The sequence below is a fragment of the Neodiprion fabricii genome, chromosome 2 (assembly GCF_021155785.1).
Source record: "Neodiprion fabricii isolate iyNeoFabr1 chromosome 2, iyNeoFabr1.1, whole genome shotgun sequence".
Taxonomy (NCBI): Eukaryota; Metazoa; Arthropoda; class Insecta; order Hymenoptera; family Diprionidae; genus Neodiprion; species Neodiprion fabricii.
In genome coordinates this window covers 569,284-592,675 of record NC_060240.1, presented here as the reverse complement: position 1 = coordinate 592,675, position 23,392 = coordinate 569,284, and the positions used below count along the sequence as shown (strand labels likewise).

The following is a 23,392-nucleotide window of genomic DNA, read 5'->3' as shown; positions in this document are numbered from 1 at the left end:
GATAATTGTTCATTAATGAAAAAAACGTATGTAGTATAATCATGAAAACATCCCGAATATTTAATGCTGAGTATTTCAACAGCAATTCACGGTTACGAGATATCATGTAATAATAATTGATGGTTGATGTTTTTCAGGTGAATCTGAGGAAGTTCTTCGTAAGGTAAGTCTACCAATTTAGAGGTAAGAAAAGCCCTAGGGGTATAAGTATGGTGAATCTGCCCCCGAAAGATATTCAAATGACACTTAGAAGGATTCGTAGGTACCAATAAAATAATAAGATCCTGAAATTTTCAGATCCTTAACTCAATTGGTTATTGAAAATAATCAAAACAGGTAAAAACAGAAAAAATCTTTCTTCTCAGGATTGACTGAACCAATTGATTCAAATTTTTAACATGCCTTGTGGACTGATAATAGCTTCTAGAAAAACATTAAAAACTGTACAGCTTGATAAGATCCTTCAAAAAAATTGTTTTGTTTGTAATTTCCAATTTTGACCATGATACAATTTTGGCACAGTTATGAAACTATTATTTTTTCAAACCTTATCCATTTACCTACAACACTGCGGTATTTCAAAATTTTTAAAAAAGGTACGCTATAGTAGAAAAAAATAAAAACCACTTTTCGGCCCAAATATTGAATTTATTTATATGTTTTGAGCTTTAACTTTGTTATTTTAACGCCTATTCATAGAATTAATTATTTCATACTCAAAACATTGAGAATTTTTTTTTTGCCAAAGTCAAAAATGACAAAAGATAAATATTAATAATCTGTAAGTAATTTTAACGAATATATCTAGGAACAACGTTTTATTATGAAATTCGATTATTTATATATTTTTACTAACCTGAAACCTTAATATAATTAACAATTATCGATTTTGAGTTATTCGAGCGTCAGTGTCTCTCATTGTTGATAGCAAATTCTGCAACTCAATTACGTTTTCCCATTTCAAGCTCGTTAAGAGATGGAGTTTCTCATCTGACACATGATAATTGTCCATTTTGTCTAGTAATGTAGAATCACATTTAACAGTGAAGTTTTTCATCATATTAGTTACTTCTGAACATGAAATTGTAGTCCAATTAGAATAAACTCTTAATCTTCATAAAAATGTTTATTTATTAAATGAGTCCAATAGCATCAATTTCCATCCGAAATGTAAACTCGCCGTTTAATGAATGATTGCATTCGAGCGTATTGAGGAATCATTGTTACATCATCAGTACTATGACAAAGACAACAGCACTTATGAGTTGAAATAGTTCTTTTGATTGGTACTTCAATATACTCTGCACTCTTGGCTGTAGATGTGATGTTCGCTCTTGAAGACGGATCATCCGAACTTGATCGAGATAATGTTATCTGTGACAAACTGGACTCTGTCTTGTCTAATATTTCACTGACAGCTGATTTCAATTCATCTACAAAACACGATCCACTCGCAACAGAATCAATTTTCCTTTTCTTTGTACAACTCCAATCGACAATTGCGACAGACGGTATCTCCAATAGAAAAAACAAAATGAAATGTGATTGAAAACTCAAAAATGTCTTGATCTGTTAATAAGCGTTTAGGAGTACCAGAAACTTTTTTTAACAATTTAAAGCAAATGCAAAATTTTTCATTTATTGTCTTTGATTAAGACATCTTATGAGCTTAATAAAATAAATATATATATATATATATATGTTATCTCACTGAGCATTGACTTTCCAAAATTTTCAAAAGTTGTATTTCTTTCAAACATTTCTCAATAATCACTCAAGCTCGATAATTGTTAATTATATCTATGTTTCAAGTTAGTGAAATTATATGAATAATCGAATTTTATAATAAAAAGCTGTTCTTATAAATATTTGTTGAAATTACTTACTCATTATTATTATTTGTCTGTTGTAGTTTTTGACTTTGGAAAAAAAATAATTGTTGGTTTGAGGATGAAATAATTGACTCTACGAATGGGCGTTAAAATAACAAAGTTAAAGCTCAAAACATATGAATGAATTCATTGTTTGGACCGAAAAGTGGTTCTTATTTTTTTTCTACTACGGCGTACTATTTTTGAAAATTTTTAAATACCGCGGTGTTGTAGGTAGATGGATAAGGTTTGAAAAAATAATAGTTTCATAACTGTGCCAAAATTGTATCATGATTAAAATTGGAAATTAGCGACAAAACAATTTTTTTAAGGATCTTATCAAGCTGTACAGTTTTTAATGTTTTTCTAGAAGCTATTATCAGTCCACAAGGCATGTTGAAAATTTGAATCAATTGGTTCAGTCAATCCTGAGAAAAAAGATTTTTTCTGTTTTTACATGTTTTGATTATTCTCAAAAACCGATTGAGTTAAGGATCTAAAAATTTCAGGTTCTTATTATTTTATTGGTACCTACGAATCCGTCTGAGTGTCATTTGAATATCTTTGGAGGGCAGATTCACCATACTTATACCCCTAGGGCCTTTGCAACAATTCAGGAAAATAACGGAAAGTCATATTACACAGATGGAAGTACTTGTTACTAAGGACGAAGAAATCGTTGAGATCATTGAAACTCCAAAAAAGAAAACGATCAAAAAAAGAAAGAAACCAATTCAAGATGATGCTCCTGAAGAGGTAGTTGAAGAGGTGATTGAGAAACCAATAGAGGAAACCACGTTTATGGAAGAACAACAAATTGTGGAAATCATAGAAACCCCAACAAGAAAGGTTATCAAGAAGAAAAAGGCTATTATCCGAGACGATGGCGTTCCAGATGAAGTCGTTGAAGAAATCGTTATCGAGAAACCTGCCGAAGAAAAGGCAAAACCGATTGTCGAAGATGAGGAAACCGTTAAAATCACAGAAGTGGATATAAAGAAGGCACCGAAGAAGAAGCCAACCAAAAAGACGGTTGTTGAAGAAGAGGAGATTATTGAAACGATTGAAACTCCAACAACGAAAACAATCAAAAAGAAGAAGAAGCCAACCAAGGAAGGTGCGCCTGAAGAAGTTATTGAAGAAGTCATTGAAAAACCAGTCGAAGAGACAACAGTGATGGAGGAACAACAAATCGTGGAAATCATAGAGACCCCAACAAGAAAGGTTATCAAGAAGAAAAAGGCTATTATCCGAGACGATGGCGTTCCTGATGAAGTCGTTGAAGAAATCGTTATCGAGAAACCTGCTGAAGAAAAGGCAAAACCGATTGTCGAAGATGAGGAAACCGTCCAAATCACAGAAGTGGATGTAAAGAAGGCACCGAAGAAAAAGCCAACCAAAAAGACGGTTGTTGAAGAAGAGGAGATTATTGAAACGATTGAAACTCCAACAACGAAAACAATCAAAAAGAAGAAGAAGCCAACCAAGGAAGGTGCGCCTGAAGAAGTTATTGAAGAAGTCATTGAAAAACCAGTCGAAGAGACAACAGTGATGGAGGAACAACAAATCGTGGAAATCATAGAGACCCCAACAAGAAAGGTTATCAAGAAGAAAAAGGCTATTATCCGAGACGATGGCGTTCCGGATGAAGTCGTTGAAGAAATCGTTATCGAGAAACCTGCCGAAGAAAAGGCAAAACCGATTGTCGAAGATGAGGAAACCGTCCAAATCACAGAAGTGGATGTAAAGAAGGCACCAAAGAAAAAGCCAACCAAAAAGACGGTTGTTGAAGAAGAGGAGATTATTGAAACGATTGAAACTCCAACAACGAAAACAATCAAAAAGAAGAAGAAGCCAACCAAGGAAGGTGCGCCTGAAGAAGTTATTGAAGAAGTCATTGAAAAACCAGTCGAAGAGACAACAGTGATGGAGGAACAACAAATCGTGGAAATCATAGAGACCCCAACAAGAAAGGTTATCAAGAAGAAAAAGGCTATTATCCGAGACGATGGCGTTCCGGATGAAGTCGTTGAAGAAATCGTTATCGAGAAACCTGCCGAAGAAAAGGCAAAACCGATTGTCGAAGATGAGGAAACCGTCCAAATCACAGAAGTGGATGTAAAGAAGGCACCGAAGAAAAAGCCAACCAAAAAGACGGTTGTTGAAGAAGAGGAGATTATTGAAACGATTGAAACTCCAACAACGAAAACAATCAAAAAGAAGAAGAAGCCAACCAAGGAAGGTGCGCCTGAAGAAGTTATTGAAGAAGTCATTGAAAAACCAGTCGAAGAGACAACAGTGATGGAGGAACAACAAATCGTGGAAATCATAGAGACCCCAACAAGAAAGGTTATCAAGAAGAAAAAGGCTATTATCCGAGACGATGGCATTCCAGATGAAGTCGTTGAAGAAATCGTTATCGAGAAACCTGCCGAAGAAAAGGCAAAACCGATTGTCGAAGATGAGGAAACCGTCCAAATCACAGAAGTGGATGTAAAGAAGGCACCAAAGAAAAAGCCAACCAAAAAGACGGTTGTTGAAGAAGAGGAGATTATTGAAACGATTGAAACTCCAACAACGAAAACAATCAAAAAGAAGAAGAAGCCAACCAAGGAAGGTGCGCCTGAAGAAGTTATTGAAGAAGTCATTGAAAAACCAGTCGAAGAGACAACAGTGATGGAGGAACAACAAATCGTGGAAATCATAGAGACCCCAACCAGAAAGGTTATCAAGAAGAAAAAGGCTATTATCCGAGACGATGGCGTTCCTGATGAAGTCGTTGAAGAAATCGTTATCGAGAAACCTGCTGAAGAAAAGGCAAAACCGATTGTCGAAGATGAGGAAACCGTCCAAATCACAGAAGTGGATGTAAAGAAGGCACCGAAGAAAAAGCCAACCAAAAAGACGTTTGTTGAGGAAGAGGAGATTATTGAAACGATTGAAACTCCAACAACGAAAACAATCAAAAAGAAGAAGAAGCCAACCAAGGAAGGTGCGCCTGAAGAAGTTATTGAAGAAGTCATTGAAAAACCAGTCGAAGAGACAACAGTGATGGAGGAACAACAAATCGTGGAAATCATAGAGACCCCAACAAGAAAGGTTATCAAGAAGAAAAAGGCTATTATCCGAGACGATGGCGTTCCAGATGAAGTCGTTGAAGAAATCGTTATCGAGAAACCTGCCGAAGAAAAGGCAAAACCGATTGTCGAAGATGAGGAAACCGTCCAAATCACAGAAGTGGATGTAAAGAAGGCACCGAAGAAAAAGCCAACCAAAAAGACGGTTGTTGAAGAAGAGGAGATTATTGAAACGATTGAAACTCCAACAACGAAAACAATCAAAAAGAAGAAGAAGCCAACCAAGGAAGGTGCGCCTGAAGAAGTTATTGAAGAAGTCATTGAAAAACCAGTCGAAGAGACAACAGTGATGGAGGAACAACAAATCGTGGAAATCATAGAGACCCCAACAAGAAAGGTTATCAAGAAGAAAAAGGCTATTATCCGAGACGATGGCGTTCCGGATGAAGTCGTTGAAGAAATCGTTATCGAGAAACCTGCCGAAGAAAAGGCAAAACCGATTGTCGAAGATGAGGAAACCGTCCAAATCACAGAAGTGGATGTAAAGAAGGCACCAAAGAAAAAGCCAACCAAAAAGACGGTTGTTGAAGAAGAGGAGATTATTGAAACGATTGAAACTCCAACAACGAAAACAATCAAAAAGAAGAAGAAGCCAACCAAGGAAGGTGCGCCTGAAGAAGTTATTGAAGAAGTCATTGAAAAACCAGTCGAAGAGACAACAGTGATGGAGGAACAACAAATCGTGGAAATCATAGAGACCCCAACAAGAAAGGTTATCAAGAAGAAAAAGGCTATTATCCGAGACGATGGCGTTCCGGATGAAGTCGTTGAAGAAATCGTTATCGAGAAACCTGCCGAAGAAAAGGCAAAACCGATTGTCGAAGATGAGGAAACCGTCCAAATCACAGAAGTGGATGTAAAGAAGGCACCAAAGAAAAAGCCAACCAAAAAGACGGTTGTTGAAGAAGAGGAGATTATTGAAACGATTGAAACTCCAACAACGAAAACAATCAAAAAGAAGAAGAAGCCAACCAAGGAAGGTGCGCCTGAAGAAGTTATTGAAGAAGTCATTGAAAAACCAGTCGAAGAGACAACAGTGATGGAGGAACAACAAATCGTGGAAATCATAGAGACCCCAACAAGAAAGGTTATCAAGAAGAAAAAGGCTATTATCCGAGACGATGGCGTTCCAGATGAAGTCGTTGAAGAAATCGTTATCGAGAAACCTGCCGAAGAAAAGGCAAAACCGATTGTCGAAGATGAGGAAACCGTCCAAATCACAGAAGTGGATGTAAAGAAGGCACCAAAGAAAAAGCCAACCAAAAAGACGGTTGTTGAAGAAGAGGAGATTATTGAAACGATTGAAACTCCAACAACGAAAACAATCAAAAAGAAGAAGAAGCCAACCAAGGAAGGTGCGCCTGAAGAAGTTATTGAAGAAGTCATTGAAAAACCAGTCGAAGAGACAACAGTGATGGAGGAACAACAAATCGTGGAAATCATAGAGACCCCAACAAGAAAGGTTGTCAAGAAGAAAAAGGCTATTATCCGAGACGATGGCGTTCCAGATGAAGTCGTTGAAGAAATTGTTATCGAGAAACCCGCCGAAGAAAAGGCGAAGCCTGCTGTCGAAGATGAGAGAACCGTCCAAACTACAGAAGTAGAAGCGATAAGAGTTCCTGATAAAAAGAAGAAGCCAACAACCTCTAAGGAAAAGCAGCCTTCAGAAGTTGCTGAAGATATGATTTTCGAACAGCCGTGCAGAGAGAAAGCTGTACACGATATTCTTCCGAAAGAAAGTATCGAGACAACTGAAGTCGTCCTTGGGACCTCTACGCAAGAATTACCTGAAGACGAAAAACCGAGTCAAGAAGCAGCCTTTCCAGTTGAAGTTCAGCCTGATAAGATCACAATCACTAAAGTTCCTGTCAGAAAAGCGTCCAAGAAAACGAAGAAGCCTAAAGCGTCTGAAGTGGAGCAGCCTGTTGAAGTTGTTGAGGACGTTACAACTGAAAAGCCAACGGAAGAACAAGCTACGGAAGATATTGTCCCGAAAGAAAGTATCGAAACAACTGAGATTATTCTGGGAACGTCGACTCAAGAATTACCCGAGGATGGAAAACCGAACCAAGAAACAGCAATTCCAGTTGAAAGCCAGCCTGATGAGGTCAAGATCACTGAAGTTCCTGTCAGAAAAGCGTCTAAGAAAACGAAGAAACCTAAAATTTCAGCGGTAGAGCAGCCTGTTGAAGTTGTTGAGGGCATTACAACTGAAAAGCCGACCGAAGAACAAGCTACCGAAGATATGCTCCCGAAAGAGAGTATCGAAACAACTGAGATCATCCTGGGAACGTCTATTCAAGAATTACCCGAGGATGAACAACCGAGCCATGAAACAGCTACGCCAGTTGAAGAACAGCCTGATAAGGTCAAGATCACTGAGGTCCCTGTCAAGAAAGCGCCCAAGAAAACGAAGAAACCTAAAACTTCAAAGATAGAGCAGCCTGTTGAAGTTGTTGAGGGCATTACAACTGAAAAGCCGACCGAAGAACAAGCTACGGAAGATATGGTTCCAAAAGAGAGTATCGAAACAACTGAGATTATTCTGGGAACGTCTACTCAAGAATTACCCAAGGGTGAAACACCGACCCATGAAACAGCCATATCAGTTGAAGAACAGCCTGATAAGGTCAATATCACTGAGATCCTTATCAAGAAAGCGCCCAAGAAAACGAAGAAAGCTAAAGCATCGGAGATGGAGCAGCCTGCTGAAGTTGTTGAGGGCATCACAACTGAAAAGCCAACTGAAGAACAAGCTACGGAAGATATTCTCCCGAAAGAAAGTATCGAAACAACTGAGGTTATTCTGGGAACGTCCACTCAAGAATTACCCGAGGACGAAAAACTGAGCCAAGAAACAGCCCTCCCAGTTGAAGAACAGCCCGATGAGGTCAAGATCACTGAAGTTCTTGTCAACAAAGCGCTCAAGAAAACAAAGAAACCTAAAGCATCGGAGATAGAGCAGCCTGTTGAAATTGTTGAGGGCATCACAACTGAAAAGCCAACTGAAGAACAAGCTACGGAAGATATGCTTCCGAAAGAGAGTATCGAAACAACTGAGGTTATTCTGGGAACGTCTACTCAAGAATTACCCGAGGACGAAAAACTGAGCCAAGAAACAGCCATACCAGTTGAAGAACAGCCCGATGAGGTCAAGATCACTGAAGTTCCCATCAGAAAAGCGCCCAAGAAAACGAAAAAGCCTCAAGCGGCAGAAGTGGAGCAGTCTGCTGAAGTTGTTGAGGATGTTACAACTGAAAAGCCACCGGAAGAACAAGCTTCGGAAGATATTTTCTCCACAGAAAGTATTGAAACAACTGAGGTTATTCTGGGAACGTCTACTCAAGATCTACCCACGGACGAAAAACCGAGCCAAGAAACAGCTATGCCAATTGAAGAACAGCCTGATAAGGTCAAAATCACTGAAGTCCCTGTTAAGAAAGCGCCCAAGAAAACGAAAAAACCTAAAGCATCGGAGATGGAGCAGCCTGCTGAAGTTGTTGAGAGTATCACAACTGAAAAACCGACTGAAGAACAAGCTACGGAAAATATTGTTCCCAAAGAGAGTATTGAGACAACTGAGGTTATTCTTGGAACGTCAGCACTAGAATTGTTTGAAGACAAGAAACCTGATCAAGAAATAGCGGTGCCAGTTGAAGAGCAGCCTAATAGAGTAGAAGTTGTCGAAGCGGTTATTTCAAAAGCAACTGTGACGAAGGAAGACAACAGAAAGGCTACTGACAGGGAACAAAAGTCTTCTGAAGCGCCCGTTACGGAAAAACCAGAGAAACTTCATGGTGAAGAAATTATCAAGCCTTCTGAAGAACTTCCGACTAAAAAAGTATTGAAAAAGAAAAAGAAGAAAACATCTCCAAAGAAAGAGGATGTTGAATGGGTTGAACCAGAACCATACGAAAGACCAGTTCTCGAGCCAATGCCGGAAAAGATTCAGTGGGAGCCCAGATCAAAAACTGAAAGGAAAACTCAGCTTCCAAAGCTACAAAAATTAGTGCCGCAAAAAATCGAACGAACTCAAGTAAACCAACCAACGAAATTGAAATTTTCACAACCAGAAGATGAACAGCCTCAATTCGCAACAATTAAATTAAAAAAGGCAGCAATACCCAAAAAGAAGGAATCAAAGGGCGTGGTGATTCCAAAAATACTTCTTCGTAGTCGAATTACTTTTATAGATGATTATCCGCCCCAATTACAAAAACCAAAAATAGATACCTTCGAAGAAAATCCAGTTCAATGTGGAATTCTGTCCAGAAATACGAAAGAGGCACTTAGAGTGTTAAAAACAAAACAAAAGAAAGTGAAATTCACAGAAAAAAACGAGATAGACCTCGAGAGATTAGATCAGGAATTTGAAGAATTGAAGAAAGTTCCGTTAGAAGAGATTGAGGATAAATCTATCTACGAACGTCAACCGAAGAAACCAAAGGAAAAGTCAGAAGAGCCTCAACCACTACGTGTCGGTAAGGGTCAAATTTTGACATCAGAAGAACCAGAAATCGACGAAATAAAATTGAAGCAGATACCAGAAAAAATTGTTGAAGATACCAAAGAAATAAAGAAAGAGCCTCTTAAAGAGAAACCTACAGAAAGAATAACTCGGGAGGAAACAACTGAACCGCATACGACATTAGAACATGACGATTTCAATCCACTCGATTTCGAGCACCCACTGATCGAAAAATATGTTTCTGACGAAATTGAACACCCTGCAAAACCTAAGCCCGAACCTGAAAAAACGCAGCATCCAAAACGAAAGAAAACGAAACCAGATCAAGATACTGAACAGATTCCTTTAATAAAAGGAAAACCCAAATCCGATACCCCAGAGGAAGAACCAGATGTTACATTTAGAATACCAGCCTCTGATAAGCCTGAAGACGAACCAGAAACTATCAAGTTGAAGGGCTGGCTGAAAAACAAACCTGATACCGAAGATGTAGAAGGGCTCCCAGATGATACGGCTGAACCAACGAAGAAGCATCCAGTAGATGATTTCGAAGAATCGACTAAAAAGAAAAAAATTTCAAAGAAGTCAAAGCCTGCACCCACTACTACCCCAGAAAAACCTGAAGAGCCTGAAAAAGAAATAACGTCAAATGAAACACCTCAAGAAAAGCCTGTCGAAGGTGAGACTAAAATAGAAGCACCAGTTGAGAAACTTGTTTCAGAACAAATAAAAGAAGGAAAGCCTGAAGAAATTTCGTCAGAAGCAACTCTGCCAAAAAAACTGAAAAAGAAATCTGTGGAGGAAGAAACTCAGGAAGAGGTGACGGTCAAGCAACCCGTTCCAGAGAATGTGAAACAAGAAGAACCTGAAGAAATTTCGCACCAAGTCACTCTAAAGAAGAAGCCGAAGAAAAAACCTATCGAAGAAAAGGCTGCCGACGAAGTGACGATCAAGAAGCCTGTGCCAGAAGACGCGAAACAGGAAGCACCTGAAGAAGTTTCGCAAGAGGTAACTCTGAAGAAAAAGCCCAAGAAAAAAGTTGTAGAAGACGAGGCCAGTGACGAAGTGACGATCAAGAAACCTGCCCCAGAGGATGTGAAACAAGAAGAACCTGAAGAAGTTTCGCACCAAGTCACTCTAAAGAAGAAGCCGAAGAAAAAACCTATCGAAGAAGAGGCTGCCGACGAAGTGACGATCAAGAAGCCTGTGCCAGAAGACGCGAAACAGGAAGAACCTGAAGAAGTTTCGCAAGAGGTAACTCTGAAGAAAAAGCCCAAGAAAAAAGCTGTAGAAGACGAGGCCAGTGACGAAGTGACGATCAAGAAACCTGCCCCAGAGGATGTGAAACAAGAAGAACCTGAAGAAGTTTCGCAGCAAGTCACTCTAAAAAAGAAGCCGAAGAAAAAACCTATCGAAGAAGAGGCTGCCGACGAAGTGACGATCAAAAAGCCTATGCCAGAGGATGTGAAACAAGAAGAACCTGAAGAAGTTTCGCAGCAAGTCACTCTAAAGAAGAAACCGAAGAAAAAACCTATCGAAGAAGAGGCTGCCGACGAAGTGACGATCAAGAAGCCTGTGCCAGAAGACGCGAAACAGGAAGAACCTGAAGAAGTTTCGCAAGAGGTAACTCTGAAGAAAAAGCCCAAGAAAAAAGCTGTAGAAGACGAGACCAGTGACGAAGTGACGATCAAGAAACCTGCCCCAGAGGATGTGAAACAAGAAGAACCTGAAGAAGTTTCGCAGCAAGTCACTCTAAAAAAGAAGCCGAAGAAAAAACCTATCGAAGAAGAGGCTGCCGACGAAGTGACGATCAAAAAGCCTATGCCAGAGGATGTGAAACAAGAAGAACCTGAAGAAGTTTCGCAGCAAGTCACTCTAAAGAAGAAACCGAAGAAAAAACCTATCGAAGAAGAGGCTGCCGACGAAGTGACGATCAAGAAGCCTGTGCCAGAAGACGCGAAACAGGAAGAACCTGAAGAAGTTTCGCAAGAGGTAACTCTGAAGAAAAAGCCCAAGAAAAAAGCTGTAGAAGACGAGGCCAGTGACGAAGTGACAATCAAGAAACCTGCCCCAGAGGATGTGAAACAAGAAGAACCTGAAGAAATTTCGCAGCAAGTCACTCTAAAGAAGAAGCCGAAGAAAAAACCTATCGAAGAAGAGGCTGCCGACGAAGTGACGATCAAAAAGCCTGTGCCAGAAGACGCGAAACAGGAAGCACCTGAAGAAGTTTCGCAAGAGGTAACTCTGAAGAAAAAGCCCAAGAAAAAAGCTGTAGAAGACGAGGCCAGTGACGAAGTGACGATCAAGAAACCTGCCCCAGAGGATGTGAAACAAGAAGAACCTGAAGAAGTTTCGCAGCAAGTCACTCTAAAGAAGAAGCCGAAGAAAAAACCTATCGAAGAAGAGGCTGCCGACGAAGTGACGATCAAAAAGCCTATGCCAGAGGATGTGAAACAAGAAGAACCTGAAGAAGTTTCGCAGCAAGTCACTCTAAAGAAGAAACCGAAGAAAAAACCTATCGAAGAAGAGGCTGCCGACGAAGTGACGATCAAAAAGCCTATGCCAGAGGATGTGAAACAAGAAGAACCTGAAGAAGTTTCGCAGCAAGTCACTCTAAAGAAGAAGCCGAAGAAAAAACCTATCGAAGAAGAGGCTGTCGACGAAGTGACGATCAAGAAGCCTGTGCCAGAAGACGCGAAACAGGAAGAACCTGAAGAAGTTTCGCAAGAGGTAACTCTAAAGAAAAAGCCCAAGAAAAAAGCTGTAGAAGAAGAGGCCACAGACGAAGTAACGATCAAGAAGCGTGCTCCAAATGATGTAAAACAAGAAGAACCTGAAGAAGTTTCACAGCAGGTGACTTTGAAGAAGAAGCCGAAGAAAAAACCTGTGGAAGAAGAGGCCAGTGATGAAGTAACGATCAAGAAGCCTGTACCAGAGGATGTGAAACAAAAAGAACCCGAAGAAGTCACGCAATACGTAACTCTCAAGAAACCTAAGAAGAAAGCTATCGAAGAAGAGGCCGAAGAGTTGACTATACAAAAACTTGAAGAAATTGAAGACATACAAGACGAAGAAGAAGTTGTTGAAGAATTTACTATACAAAGACGGCCGCCTAAAACCATACCGAAACCTATCGAAGAAATATATGAAGATGTTACGTTACGTAAGCTCAGGCCAAAGCGAAAACCCAGACCAGATGTTAAGGAGGTAACTGAAGTCGAGAATGTTACCTTCAGACCTCGAACTACAAAGACAAAAGAGGACGTTGAACAAGAATTCAAAATCTCTCTAAACACCTACGAGGAAGAAGACATCACAATGTCTGGGAAAGTTCGTCTAAAACCAAAACAACGACCACTCACATATTCCGAAGAAGCGGGTGAAGAGACGATTCGGATTATGCAAGAAATCGAAGATGACGGCGGGCCGATTATTGAGGAGATTATTGACGATAGTGAGGAAGAAGTCAAAGATGAGTACAGTATAGAAGAACTCGACGTTGATGAATTCAACTTACCTCTGAAGCGCAAAACCAAGAAAAAGCATAGGCCTTATTCTGTTGAAGAAATTGAAGAGAATGACGTAAATCTAAAATTGAAACGTGATCGAAAATACTCGTATGAGGAAACAGACGAATCATTAGCTTTGAAACTGAAGCCAAGAAGACGTGTATCCACTTACGACGAAGGTTTGAACAATTTAATAGCTCTATTTCAGAACATCTGCTTGCATAGAGACATGCTTACAGCTACAGAAAACCAATAGCATGATACAGAATCATATAAATTGCTATTAACATACTGCTGGCATCCCTTCGGCGCGTGAGTACATCTAACACAATCAAATAACGACTCAATATTCAATTATTTATAGTCGACTGATTGAAAAGCATATCGGTATAAGTCATATCTGGTTATAATAACGTGATTCTTGGAATTTGCATGATATTTCACCATTCAATAGTACATAGGTGTAATTAGGAAACGTCTTTTTTACCTTTTTTCAGAAGAAGCAACTCTAAGTATTACGAAAGAAGGAAACATATCGGAAGAGGGTAAGTGGACGTGCTTTTCTAAAAATGCTTTATTCAAGTAAAAATTCCGATTTATAATACGTCTTACTATTCTTTGACCCAAATATGATATTCTCAGATGAAACGGAATACGTTGTCCGAAATGGAGACATGATGTTCTCAATATGCACATATGTTGCTGAAACTGATGAAGCCATCAACTTGGTCGAGGGAGAGAAAGTTTACATCATTGGTATGTCTCTAATCCTTCGCCGACGGGAATTATTTATGATCATCCTCGTTCTAACACACACTGAATTATTCTTACAGAACATACCAATTCGGACTGGTGGTTTGTTAAAAAACATTTAACTGAAGAAAAAGGCTGGGTGCCGGCACAGTATCTTCTCAAAGGACCACAGTACACAATTTATCTTCAGCGTAAACTACACGAGAAAATCGACAAGTTACCAGTCTTCGAAAGTACGTACCTCGTTTCAAATATTTCGTACTTATTCTCAATCCCACTTGTAGTGAACCTTGTAAGGTAAGGCTCCTTACAAACATAAAAACGTGGTAAAGGAAGTATATCTGTCAACCCCTACTATACTCGGATTCGGGTCCATGCACTTATTCTCAAAAAAAAGAAAAAAAAATAATTTTTCAGAACCTGGCCCTGGAGAAAAGGCATCTGCACCGAGATTTATTGAAAAACTACAACCAAAACATACCCCAGATGGTTATACAGTTCAATTTGAATGCCAAGTGGAAGGAATACCACGTCCACAAATCACGTGGTTCCGTCAAACAGCCATTATCAAACCATCGCCAGACTTCCAGATTTACTACGACGATGATAACGTCGCGACCCTTATTATTCGTGAAGTCTTCCCTGAAGATGCCGGAACATTTACTTGCGTAGCCAAGAACGCTGCAGGATTCGCCTCGAGTACCACGGAATTAATTGTTGAAGCACCGTTGTCTGACCACGGATCAGACATGACTGGCTTATCCAGGAAAAGCCTCTCAAGGTACATACATAGTACAAAACCTACTATTGAATCTCTTTAATGTTGGCAGGTTCTCAAAAATGAATGGTATGAAAAATAAAATACCTGAATAAAGTAATATTGTACGAATGATATATTTATCTTCAGGGAATCCTCGCTTGCTGACATCTTGGAAGGTATACCACCAACCTTCTCTCGTAAACCAAAGGCAAAATGCGTTGATGCGGGAGACGATGTAGTCCTAGAATGCCGTTTAGTCGCTGTCCCCGAACCGGAAATAACTTGGTACTACGAGGAAACTGAAATGACGACAAAAGATAACGTGACTGTCGTCACCGAAAGTGATATGCACATGTATTGTAGCGTAATGAAGATCACGAAAGTAAAGAAAACTCAGGAGGGTCGCTATAAAATCGTGGCTAAGAATAGAGAGGGAGAAGCAACCATCGAAATACCGCTGAAGGTAGCGTAACAACCTTGATAATCCACTCTTCTTTGACGGAACCTCATTACTTCAAACCTCGTAACAATTTATTTCTTGTTATTTATATTGATACATTGCACAGGTCCAAACTGGCGAGAAAGAACCACCTGAAATCTTGGAACCGTTGAAACCTTATGTCATTCGTGAAGGGGAAACAGTGGTGCTCTTCACTCAAATTATAGGTAATCCAAGGCCACAACTTACTTGGTACAAGGACGGGAAACCGCTGAAGGGAGTTGCCACTAAGCGAGATGGCGATACCACTACATTGACCTTGATCCAACCTAAGCTGCACGATACAGGCGAATACTCTGTAATTGCTAAAAATGAACGAGGAACGGCCGAAACGCGTGCAACGTTAACAGTCGAAGGTAATACTGAAATATAAAAACAACAATAACACAGTTATAGCGCGAAGTGATTGCATGTGACTGAATCAAATAATCCATCACCTGTTTTTGATTGCATATAAATACGCTGAATGTTTCTGTTTTCAATAATAAATGGACAGTAAATTTGTCTGCGCATAAAATGCTTAGCTAACATTACAGCTGCTCTAAGCTCTGCAGATCTTAAACCCGCACCTGCTATAGATGCAATCTATCCAGCAAATGAGAAATCGCCACGCATCTCACACAAGGGTATGCTTTTAAATGCTTAAAATAGATTGTTTTCTTCTCTCAAATTGTGAATCCAAAACTCATCAGCAGGAGCGACAATTTATTGACCTTGTAATTATAATTTACAGAGACTCCAAGTGGTGCTCCAGAACCACCGTTATTTACTGAACGGTTCCAAGAACAGACTGTTCCGGAGAAGGGTTCCGTCAAATTAACAGCTAAGGTCACTGGAAATCCTGTGCCGGAAATTACATGGCTGAGGTACATGATTCAGCTCATCAGTAATTATGTTTCAAACGTGAGCACTGATACGGTAACACCTTTGCTTATTTTTTCAGAAATAACAAGCCCCTCGAACCATCTTCAAACGTCAAGGAAAGTTACGACGGAGAAAACATCACCCTTGAAATTAAGAATGCAGACTCTGAAGTTGATGCTGGCGATTATAAGTGCATCGCCAGTAATCCAGTTGGGAAAACATCGCATGGAGCTAAGATCACCGTGGATGTTGACAAAGTTGTTTTCACTAAGAACCTTGAAGAGAACGTTCAAGTGGACGAGTATAGACCGCTAGAACTTACTTGCGAAACTTCACATACCGTTTCTACAACTTGGTGGCACGACGACAAAGAAATCAGTGGCATGGACCACAGAGAAATTATCCAGGAAGGACGGTCCCATAGATTACATATAAAGAAAACCAGCCCGACAGATGAAGGCGTTTACAAGTGTACTGTCAAACAACAGAGTACATCCAGCACTGTGGTGATCAGAGGTGAGAATAAAGATATACCCCTATGTTAGTAGTAAGTGTAAAACGAATTCGATATAGATATATCGAGGTCACGCTAATTCTTTCATAGCGACATAGTTTAATGCTCATTGAATGCTCATTCTTCAAACAGCCACGAAACCAGAATTTGTAAGGAAACTCCAAGACTTCGAGGTGAAGGAACGTGATGTAGCGATCCTTGAAGTTGAAATAACTTCGCAAACAGCCGAAGTTAGTTGGCATAAGGATGGCGAACCACTCAAGCCGAAAAAACAGAAACTCGAATTTGTCAAGGATGGCACTGTTAGGAAACTTCTGATTAGAAGCACTTCAGTGCACGACGAAGGAGAATACACATGTTCCTTATTAGATCAGGAATGCACAGCAGAAGTCACCGTAGTTGGTAAGTATTTGTCTTTTACAACTTAGCGTGTGACGACATTTTCCAATTTATTATTTTAAGACACAAGTAAAGCTAAAATGACCATCAATTTTTCATATTTTCTCTAAATTTCAGAACTGCCACCAGAAATTATCACCAAAATGCAGGACGTCACTATAGCTAAAGGAGAAAAAGCTATGTTCGAAATTGAGTTGACTAAAGGTGATGCATTAGTTCGCTGGTTCAAGGACGGTGAAGAATTACAGTTTTCCGAACATGTTCAACTATCCATCGATGGCAAGAGACAGAAGCTAAAAATTTACAAGTCAGAGCTCACGGACGCAGGAGTATACTCTTGCCAAGTCGGTGAACAAACTTCGAAAGCTAAATTGACCGTTGAAGAACCTGGCGTAGATTTCATAACGAGATTACCAGACGTTACACTAGTACCACTGAACTCAGATGCCTCATTCGTCATTGAACTCTCGAGACCAAATGTACCGGTAAAATGGTTCAAGTGAGTCACCTTATTATTGGCAAAATACTTTTGCCGGTGATATAGTTATCAAAATATTATGGTTATATTAACGTTCTCTTTTTACAAACAGGAAAGGAAAAGAAATTAAGGAATCGCCGAAATATACCATTATAGACGAGGGTACGGTGAAAAAGTTGATTGTCAAGAAATGTACCATTGAAGATACTGTGGAATATAGCGCGGTGGCAATGAATATGAAAACATCGTCAAAAATGAAAGTCGAAGGTGTGTATTGAATTGTATTAGGTGTAACATATCAATGTTCAAGAACCTAATAGTTAACACTTTGCAAAAACTTCCCATTTTAGTTGTTGAAACGCCACCAAAAATAAGTATGGATGCGCCCAAAGAGTACCGTGTCAAAAAAGACGACGACGTCAATATTACTGTCAAATTCACTGCCACGCCTAAAGCCACAACCGAATGGTCAGTCAACGGCAAGGTCGTTCCCAAAGCAAAACGAATTACTCCCACTACCGATGATGAATCAGCAACTCTGACCATCAAGAAGGTGCACGAAGACGATATCGGTAATTACACTTTGAAACTGACCAATAGCTGTGGAGAGGCAAGCACTGACATCAAACTCATCATTATGCGTAAGTTACATTATTCATAAATATTACCTTAGGTGTAACTAGGCATCACTATAGAGCTGATGTAGTTTCTTCAGTCGAGACGACATTATTCTACATTTAAATTTGTTACGTGTGTCCTCAGAAGTGCCAAGTACACCAGGTATTCCAGAACTCCTGGAAGTGACTGATGATAGCATAACGCTTCACTGGAAAGCACCTGACTTTGATGGAAACACTCCGATTACCGAATACATTCTCGAGTACCACGATCGAGATGACTTTTCGTAAGTTATTTACCTAATATGAACCACGAAACTTGATTTCGATATTACCGTTTGAAACTCTATGACTTCATTGCAATGGTGAATAATTCACAGATGGATCAGGAATACGCAAAAGATCACAGAAACAACCCACAGAGTAACGGAACTGGTGACAAACAAGGAATACATGTTCCGCGTAACAGCTGTGAACACGGTCGGTCCCAGTGAGCCGTCCCATAACACGAGGTACTTGAAGATCGCTAAGCCTGTGGCAGCGGAAGCACCACTTATTTTAGAGCCACTAAACAGCGTTACAACTGGATTGAAACGAACTGTATCCCTATCCTGTGTAATCGGCGGAATTCCAACACCTAAGATCACATGGTAACTAAAACTGTAGTTTCCGTATTTAAATTTACTAGGTCAGATTATCTTCTACAGCATTGATTTGAAGACCAACAATGACTATATAACTCTCATTGCAGGATGAAAAATGGAAATCCGTTTAAGAATGCCAACATCACATATGAAAATCGGGTGGCAAAGTATACCATTAAAGAGACAACAGAGACTTCAGCCGCTACCTTTACTGTTAAAGCCGAAAACAATGCTGGAACGGCCGAGACAACATGTGAACTAAAAATTCAGGAGCCTCCTACTCTAAATTTCGACGAAAGCTTGGCGACTCAACAACTGCGAGTAACGAGCCAGTGGAAAATCAACGTCGAAGCTTCAGGATTTCCGCAGCCACAAATTTCGTGGATCAAAAATGGAAAAACAATCACAGAGAAACAAGTTTCAGTTTACAACGAAGAAACAACTTCTTCCATAACGATATATTCAGTAGTACGAGAAGATACGGGAACTTACACAGTTACAGCATCCAACGAAGCGGGTAGCACGTCCGTCGAAATGTACCTCCGAGTCATAGGTATGTTTTGTTTTTTTATTCATTCAAATTGTATAACGCTGTGAATTTCACTCTAAATTCCATTCTGTGTAAATATTTATCCGTTAGACAAGCCAAGCAAACCACGTGGACCCATAGTAATGCGAGACATCAGACAAGACCAAATCACCATAGAGTGGAAACCACCTGCAGATGACGGAGGTCTCGAGCTTAGCAAATACACGATTGAAAAGTGTGAGCCGGAAAAAATGGTCTGGATGAAGGTAGCTGACGTCGACAAAGATGCTGAGTCTTATTGTATACAAAAATTGCAGCAAGATTCGGAATACTTGTTCCGAGTTGTCGCTAAAAACCCTGTCGGATCGTCAGAACCACTGGAATCGGAACCAGTCACGATTAAACCTTCATTCGGTGAGTAGAAGAAGTGAAAACGAATGGATGTTATCATTTTAACGATGAGAGTAAATTACAATTGTTTGACTATAATTACTATAGAAAAACCAGGGCCACCCCGAGGACCTCTCGATGTCTCGGGAATGACGAAAACTTCCTTCACCATAAAGTGGCAGCCGCCTGAGAATGACGGAGGCTCTCCAATCATAGAGTACATTGTCGAGACGAAGGAAGTATCTAAGAAAGCATGGCAGAAGGTAAATATTCTTAATTGAAACGTTTAGTGATCTTGCTATCGCAAAATGTCATTATCGTCCAAGCATCGGCACATAGGAGGCAATAAAAAAAAACATATATATTTAAAGATCGGCAGCACACAGGGAGAGACGACAAATATTATCGTGTCAGATCTGAAGACAGACACTCCCTACAACTTTAGAATAACAGCACGAAATAGTGTAGGTAGCGGGCCACCATATTTACCAGAAGAGCCTATCACAACTGGTAAAAGAATCAGTAAGTCTATCAAGGAATTAAAAATTACTAGCTCTACTTGATAATGCACATTATTCTTATCTTGACAGTGCTCTTTAACAAAACGCTTCGCTTACTAATTGTTCGCTTTCCTTTCTACGTAGAAATAACCAAGCTTACCGAAAGTACAATGTATGCTTTACTCGGCATATTTCCAACGACTAAGGTTGTAACAAGTAAAAGTAAGTTCACGGAATAGCATCATTTGAATCAATTCCTTTTCCTGAACAATTACCATTTGACGTTCTATATTCATGCTACTTGGAATACTGAACCATAAATTAATTATGTGCTTTGGCTTATATTAACACGTTCTTATCGAAACTAAGCTCTTCGTTTATATTCTTTATTTATATATTAGACCAATAGTAAACCATTTAAATATCTCATCACTTTCAGCACCACCTTCATGCCCGCTAAACTTACAAGTAACTGGTATAACTAGTCGAAGTGCAACCCTGACATGGGCGCCACCAGCCAGCACAGGAGGAACAGAGCTTACAGGTAAGATCTTGACCACGTCGAGTAGATCAAGAGTTCAAACTAGGAATAAAGGAATTAGGTTTCCGTATTGCGGAACAAAGTGTTCACCTATGAATTTGTTTCCCGGCAGGCTACGTGGTTGAGAAGAGAACAATGACTGGAAAGGGTGCGAAGTGGAGCAAAATAATCACGCTTGACGCTACGACGCATCAACATTGCATTGAGAATCTCAAAGAGAGTGAATTCATGTTCAGAGTATTCGCTGAAAACATCGTAGGCTTGAGTACACCGGCAACATCGGAAGCCGTTACTCTGAAAACACATGCAAGTGAGTGGTCACGATATTACGACCATACGGGAAAACCTTAAAACATAGTTTATTTATGGGATACTATTTCTTGGGTTTTCTGATGCTATGATCTATTTCAGCTGTCCCGTCACCCCCAACGGCGCCACTCGAAATCCGGCAAATTGCTGGAAACACGATAGTCATCGAGTGGGGCAGACCAGAGTCCGACGGCGGCGCACCGTTGGAGGGTTATAAAATCGCTATTAGAGACGTTAAGAAGACAATGTGGATGGAAGTTGGACGAGTTAACGCAGACATCCAAAAGCTCACCATCAAAGACCTTCAGGAGAACCACGAGTATCTGATTAGAATCTTTGCCAAAAACGAAGTGGGTCACAGCGAGCCCTTGGAGTCTGAAGAACCATTCAAAGTCTTACCTGCTTCTGGTATGTATTATTTTCACATTATTTGCTATTGCTTAGTGAGGTGCGTCTTGATGTCAATTTCTTGTTTTCATAAAATGCTTTGTGCCCCGCAGAATTGTCGGTCATCGAACCAGTTGCAGAAGCAACTGATAGAGGGGAAACAGCCTCTCTGAGTTACAGTACAGAAAACACAAGTTCGTGGCTCAGAGAACACAACATGGATGCCGATATTCATTCTTACGCAAGATTACGCCTACTACGAAAGGATGAGTACTTCTTCAGGATATGGCATTATGCTAATCAACTCTTCAAATAAGCATGTTGTTTGTACGTAATGTAAATAGTTGTAGTCTTGTATTGCAATCAGAATTAACTGTCAAAGCCATAACTGCTAAATGAATGTCTTCACCAACCGGTCAAAGAAAGGTTTAATCACTAGATACTTCATTGTTACTGTTGCAATACAAAGTCCATGTTGACGTAGGCGAACGTCGGAAATAACCGACAACCTGAGAATGTAAATATTTTTTAAAGGACCAAGCTTGAGAATTTTCTGACTTTTACCGACTAGAAATGAAAAAAGAAACTTCTGCAACTCACCGGATATTTAAATTGTCAAAAAGGTTTAGAAGTTGCGGATAGTTTTTATAATCGTTGAAAGAATTAAATATTTCGTTAATGTTTGAAGAAAAGTTAACACGAAATTCAGACAATGAACGTGTAACTTACGAAGACTCGAAGATTACGTTCGAGGTCTACATTGATATATATTGGTTAATAGTTACTTGCAGACCTATGAGACCCAAACTTCGCGAAACGTTGAATACGTAAAGAGTTGGTCTGTCAATAAAAACTAAAAAGTGCGTAAGGACATTAGAGAACACCTTATTATTCGAGCCCAAGAATATTAATTTAGCTATTATCCCCGAGACTTAACGAATATAACGAGTGCAAGAGTGATAAATGTGTACTAGCTTTGAGCAGACATATGTTATTATGAAAGTAGCGTGTTTGCGAATTGTGAGGAGAAATTATTGTAACGTATGTACAACCGTTATTGGATAAACCTGATTTTATTTATATATTGGACATTGAAATTAATATTATTACAATTACTGAGTTCGTAATCGATGATAAGTTTGTGAGAATTACATTAAGTATTTATTATAATAATAGTAAACCATATACATGCTGCTTTATACATAAGTATAAACATATTATACGAATCCTATTATATTTTTAAGTGAACTGAAGAAAATGGTAATATGCCACGTATGATTGGTGAGAGACGTAAATATAGGTGCTTCAACATCCAAGCATTAACCAATCTTACGTCGCATGCCCATAATTATGAATGATGTAAAAATATCTTACATGTGAAGAATAAATTATGCTTCAAAACTGGTTTGTTTCTATAAGCAATAATCACGTCGGCATAGTGCATCAAATAGCTTATTCCAGCACTTTTCAAAATCGCCAAAATTTTCGCAAAAAATTCAAACGAGTCAGCCTTACTTTTTTTCTCATATTCGGAGCCGAATATTCGTAGTCTCGGATTCGATTTGTACGACCATTTTCTGACTAATCGGACCCCCAGGAACTCAGAAAACGCAGCAAAAAAAGCGTAGGACCAACGGCAGAGAAATTACGAAGGAAAGATCACCAGCTGAAAAATGTCGGAAACTCTGGTTCTCGTTTATGGCTGTAACTTTCGATCCGTTCATCGCAGCGGATTTAAACTGCAACCATTCGATTCCTCTCGCAAAATTACGTTGACATAGTGCATCAAATAATTTATTCCAGCACTTTTCAAAATCGCCAAAATTTTCGCAAAAAATGCAAAGGGGTTAGCCTTACTTTTTTTTTCATTTTCGGAGCCAAAAATTCGTGGTCTCAGATTCGATTTGTACGACCATTTTCTCACTAATTGGACCCCCAGGAACTCAGAAAACGCAGCGAAAAGAGCGTAGGACCAACGGCAGAGAAATTACAAAGGAAAGAGCACCAGCTGAAAAATGTCAAAAACACAAGTTCTCGTTTTTTGGCCGTAACTTTTGATTCGTTGCTAGCAGCGTATTAAGACTGCGCACAATTGATTCCTCTCGCAAAATTATGTCGGAATAGTGCATCAAAGAATTATTTCCAGCACTTTTAAAAATCGCCAAAAATGCAAAGGGGTTAGCCTTACTTTTTTTTCATTTTCGGAGCCAAAAATTTTTGGTC

At 39.5% G+C, this 23,392-nt stretch overlaps 1 protein-coding gene across 1 annotated transcript in view; it reads left to right on the top strand.

Moving 5' to 3' along the window:
- Nucleotides 1-22,573, top strand: part of LOC124176860 (titin-like) — a 64,505-nt gene extending 41,932 nt beyond the window's left edge. The window contains exons 20-43 of the mRNA XM_046558657.1: nt 138-163; nt 2,517-13,164; nt 13,483-13,530; nt 13,628-13,741; nt 13,819-13,971; nt 14,156-14,519; nt 14,646-14,961; nt 15,065-15,353; nt 15,731-15,863; nt 15,941-16,377; nt 16,508-16,777; nt 16,892-17,273; nt 17,365-17,519; nt 17,603-17,893; nt 18,015-18,156; nt 18,250-18,519; nt 18,621-19,066; nt 19,154-19,456; nt 19,541-19,695; nt 19,804-19,954; nt 20,372-20,476; nt 20,586-20,783; nt 20,885-21,190; nt 21,283-22,573. Coding sequence (XP_046414613.1) covers nt 138-163; nt 2,517-13,164; nt 13,483-13,530; nt 13,628-13,741; nt 13,819-13,971; nt 14,156-14,519; nt 14,646-14,961; nt 15,065-15,353; nt 15,731-15,863; nt 15,941-16,377; nt 16,508-16,777; nt 16,892-17,273; nt 17,365-17,519; nt 17,603-17,893; nt 18,015-18,156; nt 18,250-18,519; nt 18,621-19,066; nt 19,154-19,456; nt 19,541-19,695; nt 19,804-19,954; nt 20,372-20,476; nt 20,586-20,783; nt 20,885-21,190; nt 21,283-21,485 — 15,905 coding nt within the window. The 3' untranslated portion in view covers nt 21,486-22,573. The remainder of the gene's footprint in view (nt 1-137; nt 164-2,516; nt 13,165-13,482; nt 13,531-13,627; nt 13,742-13,818; nt 13,972-14,155; nt 14,520-14,645; nt 14,962-15,064; nt 15,354-15,730; nt 15,864-15,940; nt 16,378-16,507; nt 16,778-16,891; nt 17,274-17,364; nt 17,520-17,602; nt 17,894-18,014; nt 18,157-18,249; nt 18,520-18,620; nt 19,067-19,153; nt 19,457-19,540; nt 19,696-19,803; nt 19,955-20,371; nt 20,477-20,585; nt 20,784-20,884; nt 21,191-21,282) is intronic.
- Nucleotides 22,574-23,392: the final 819 nt, after the last annotated feature.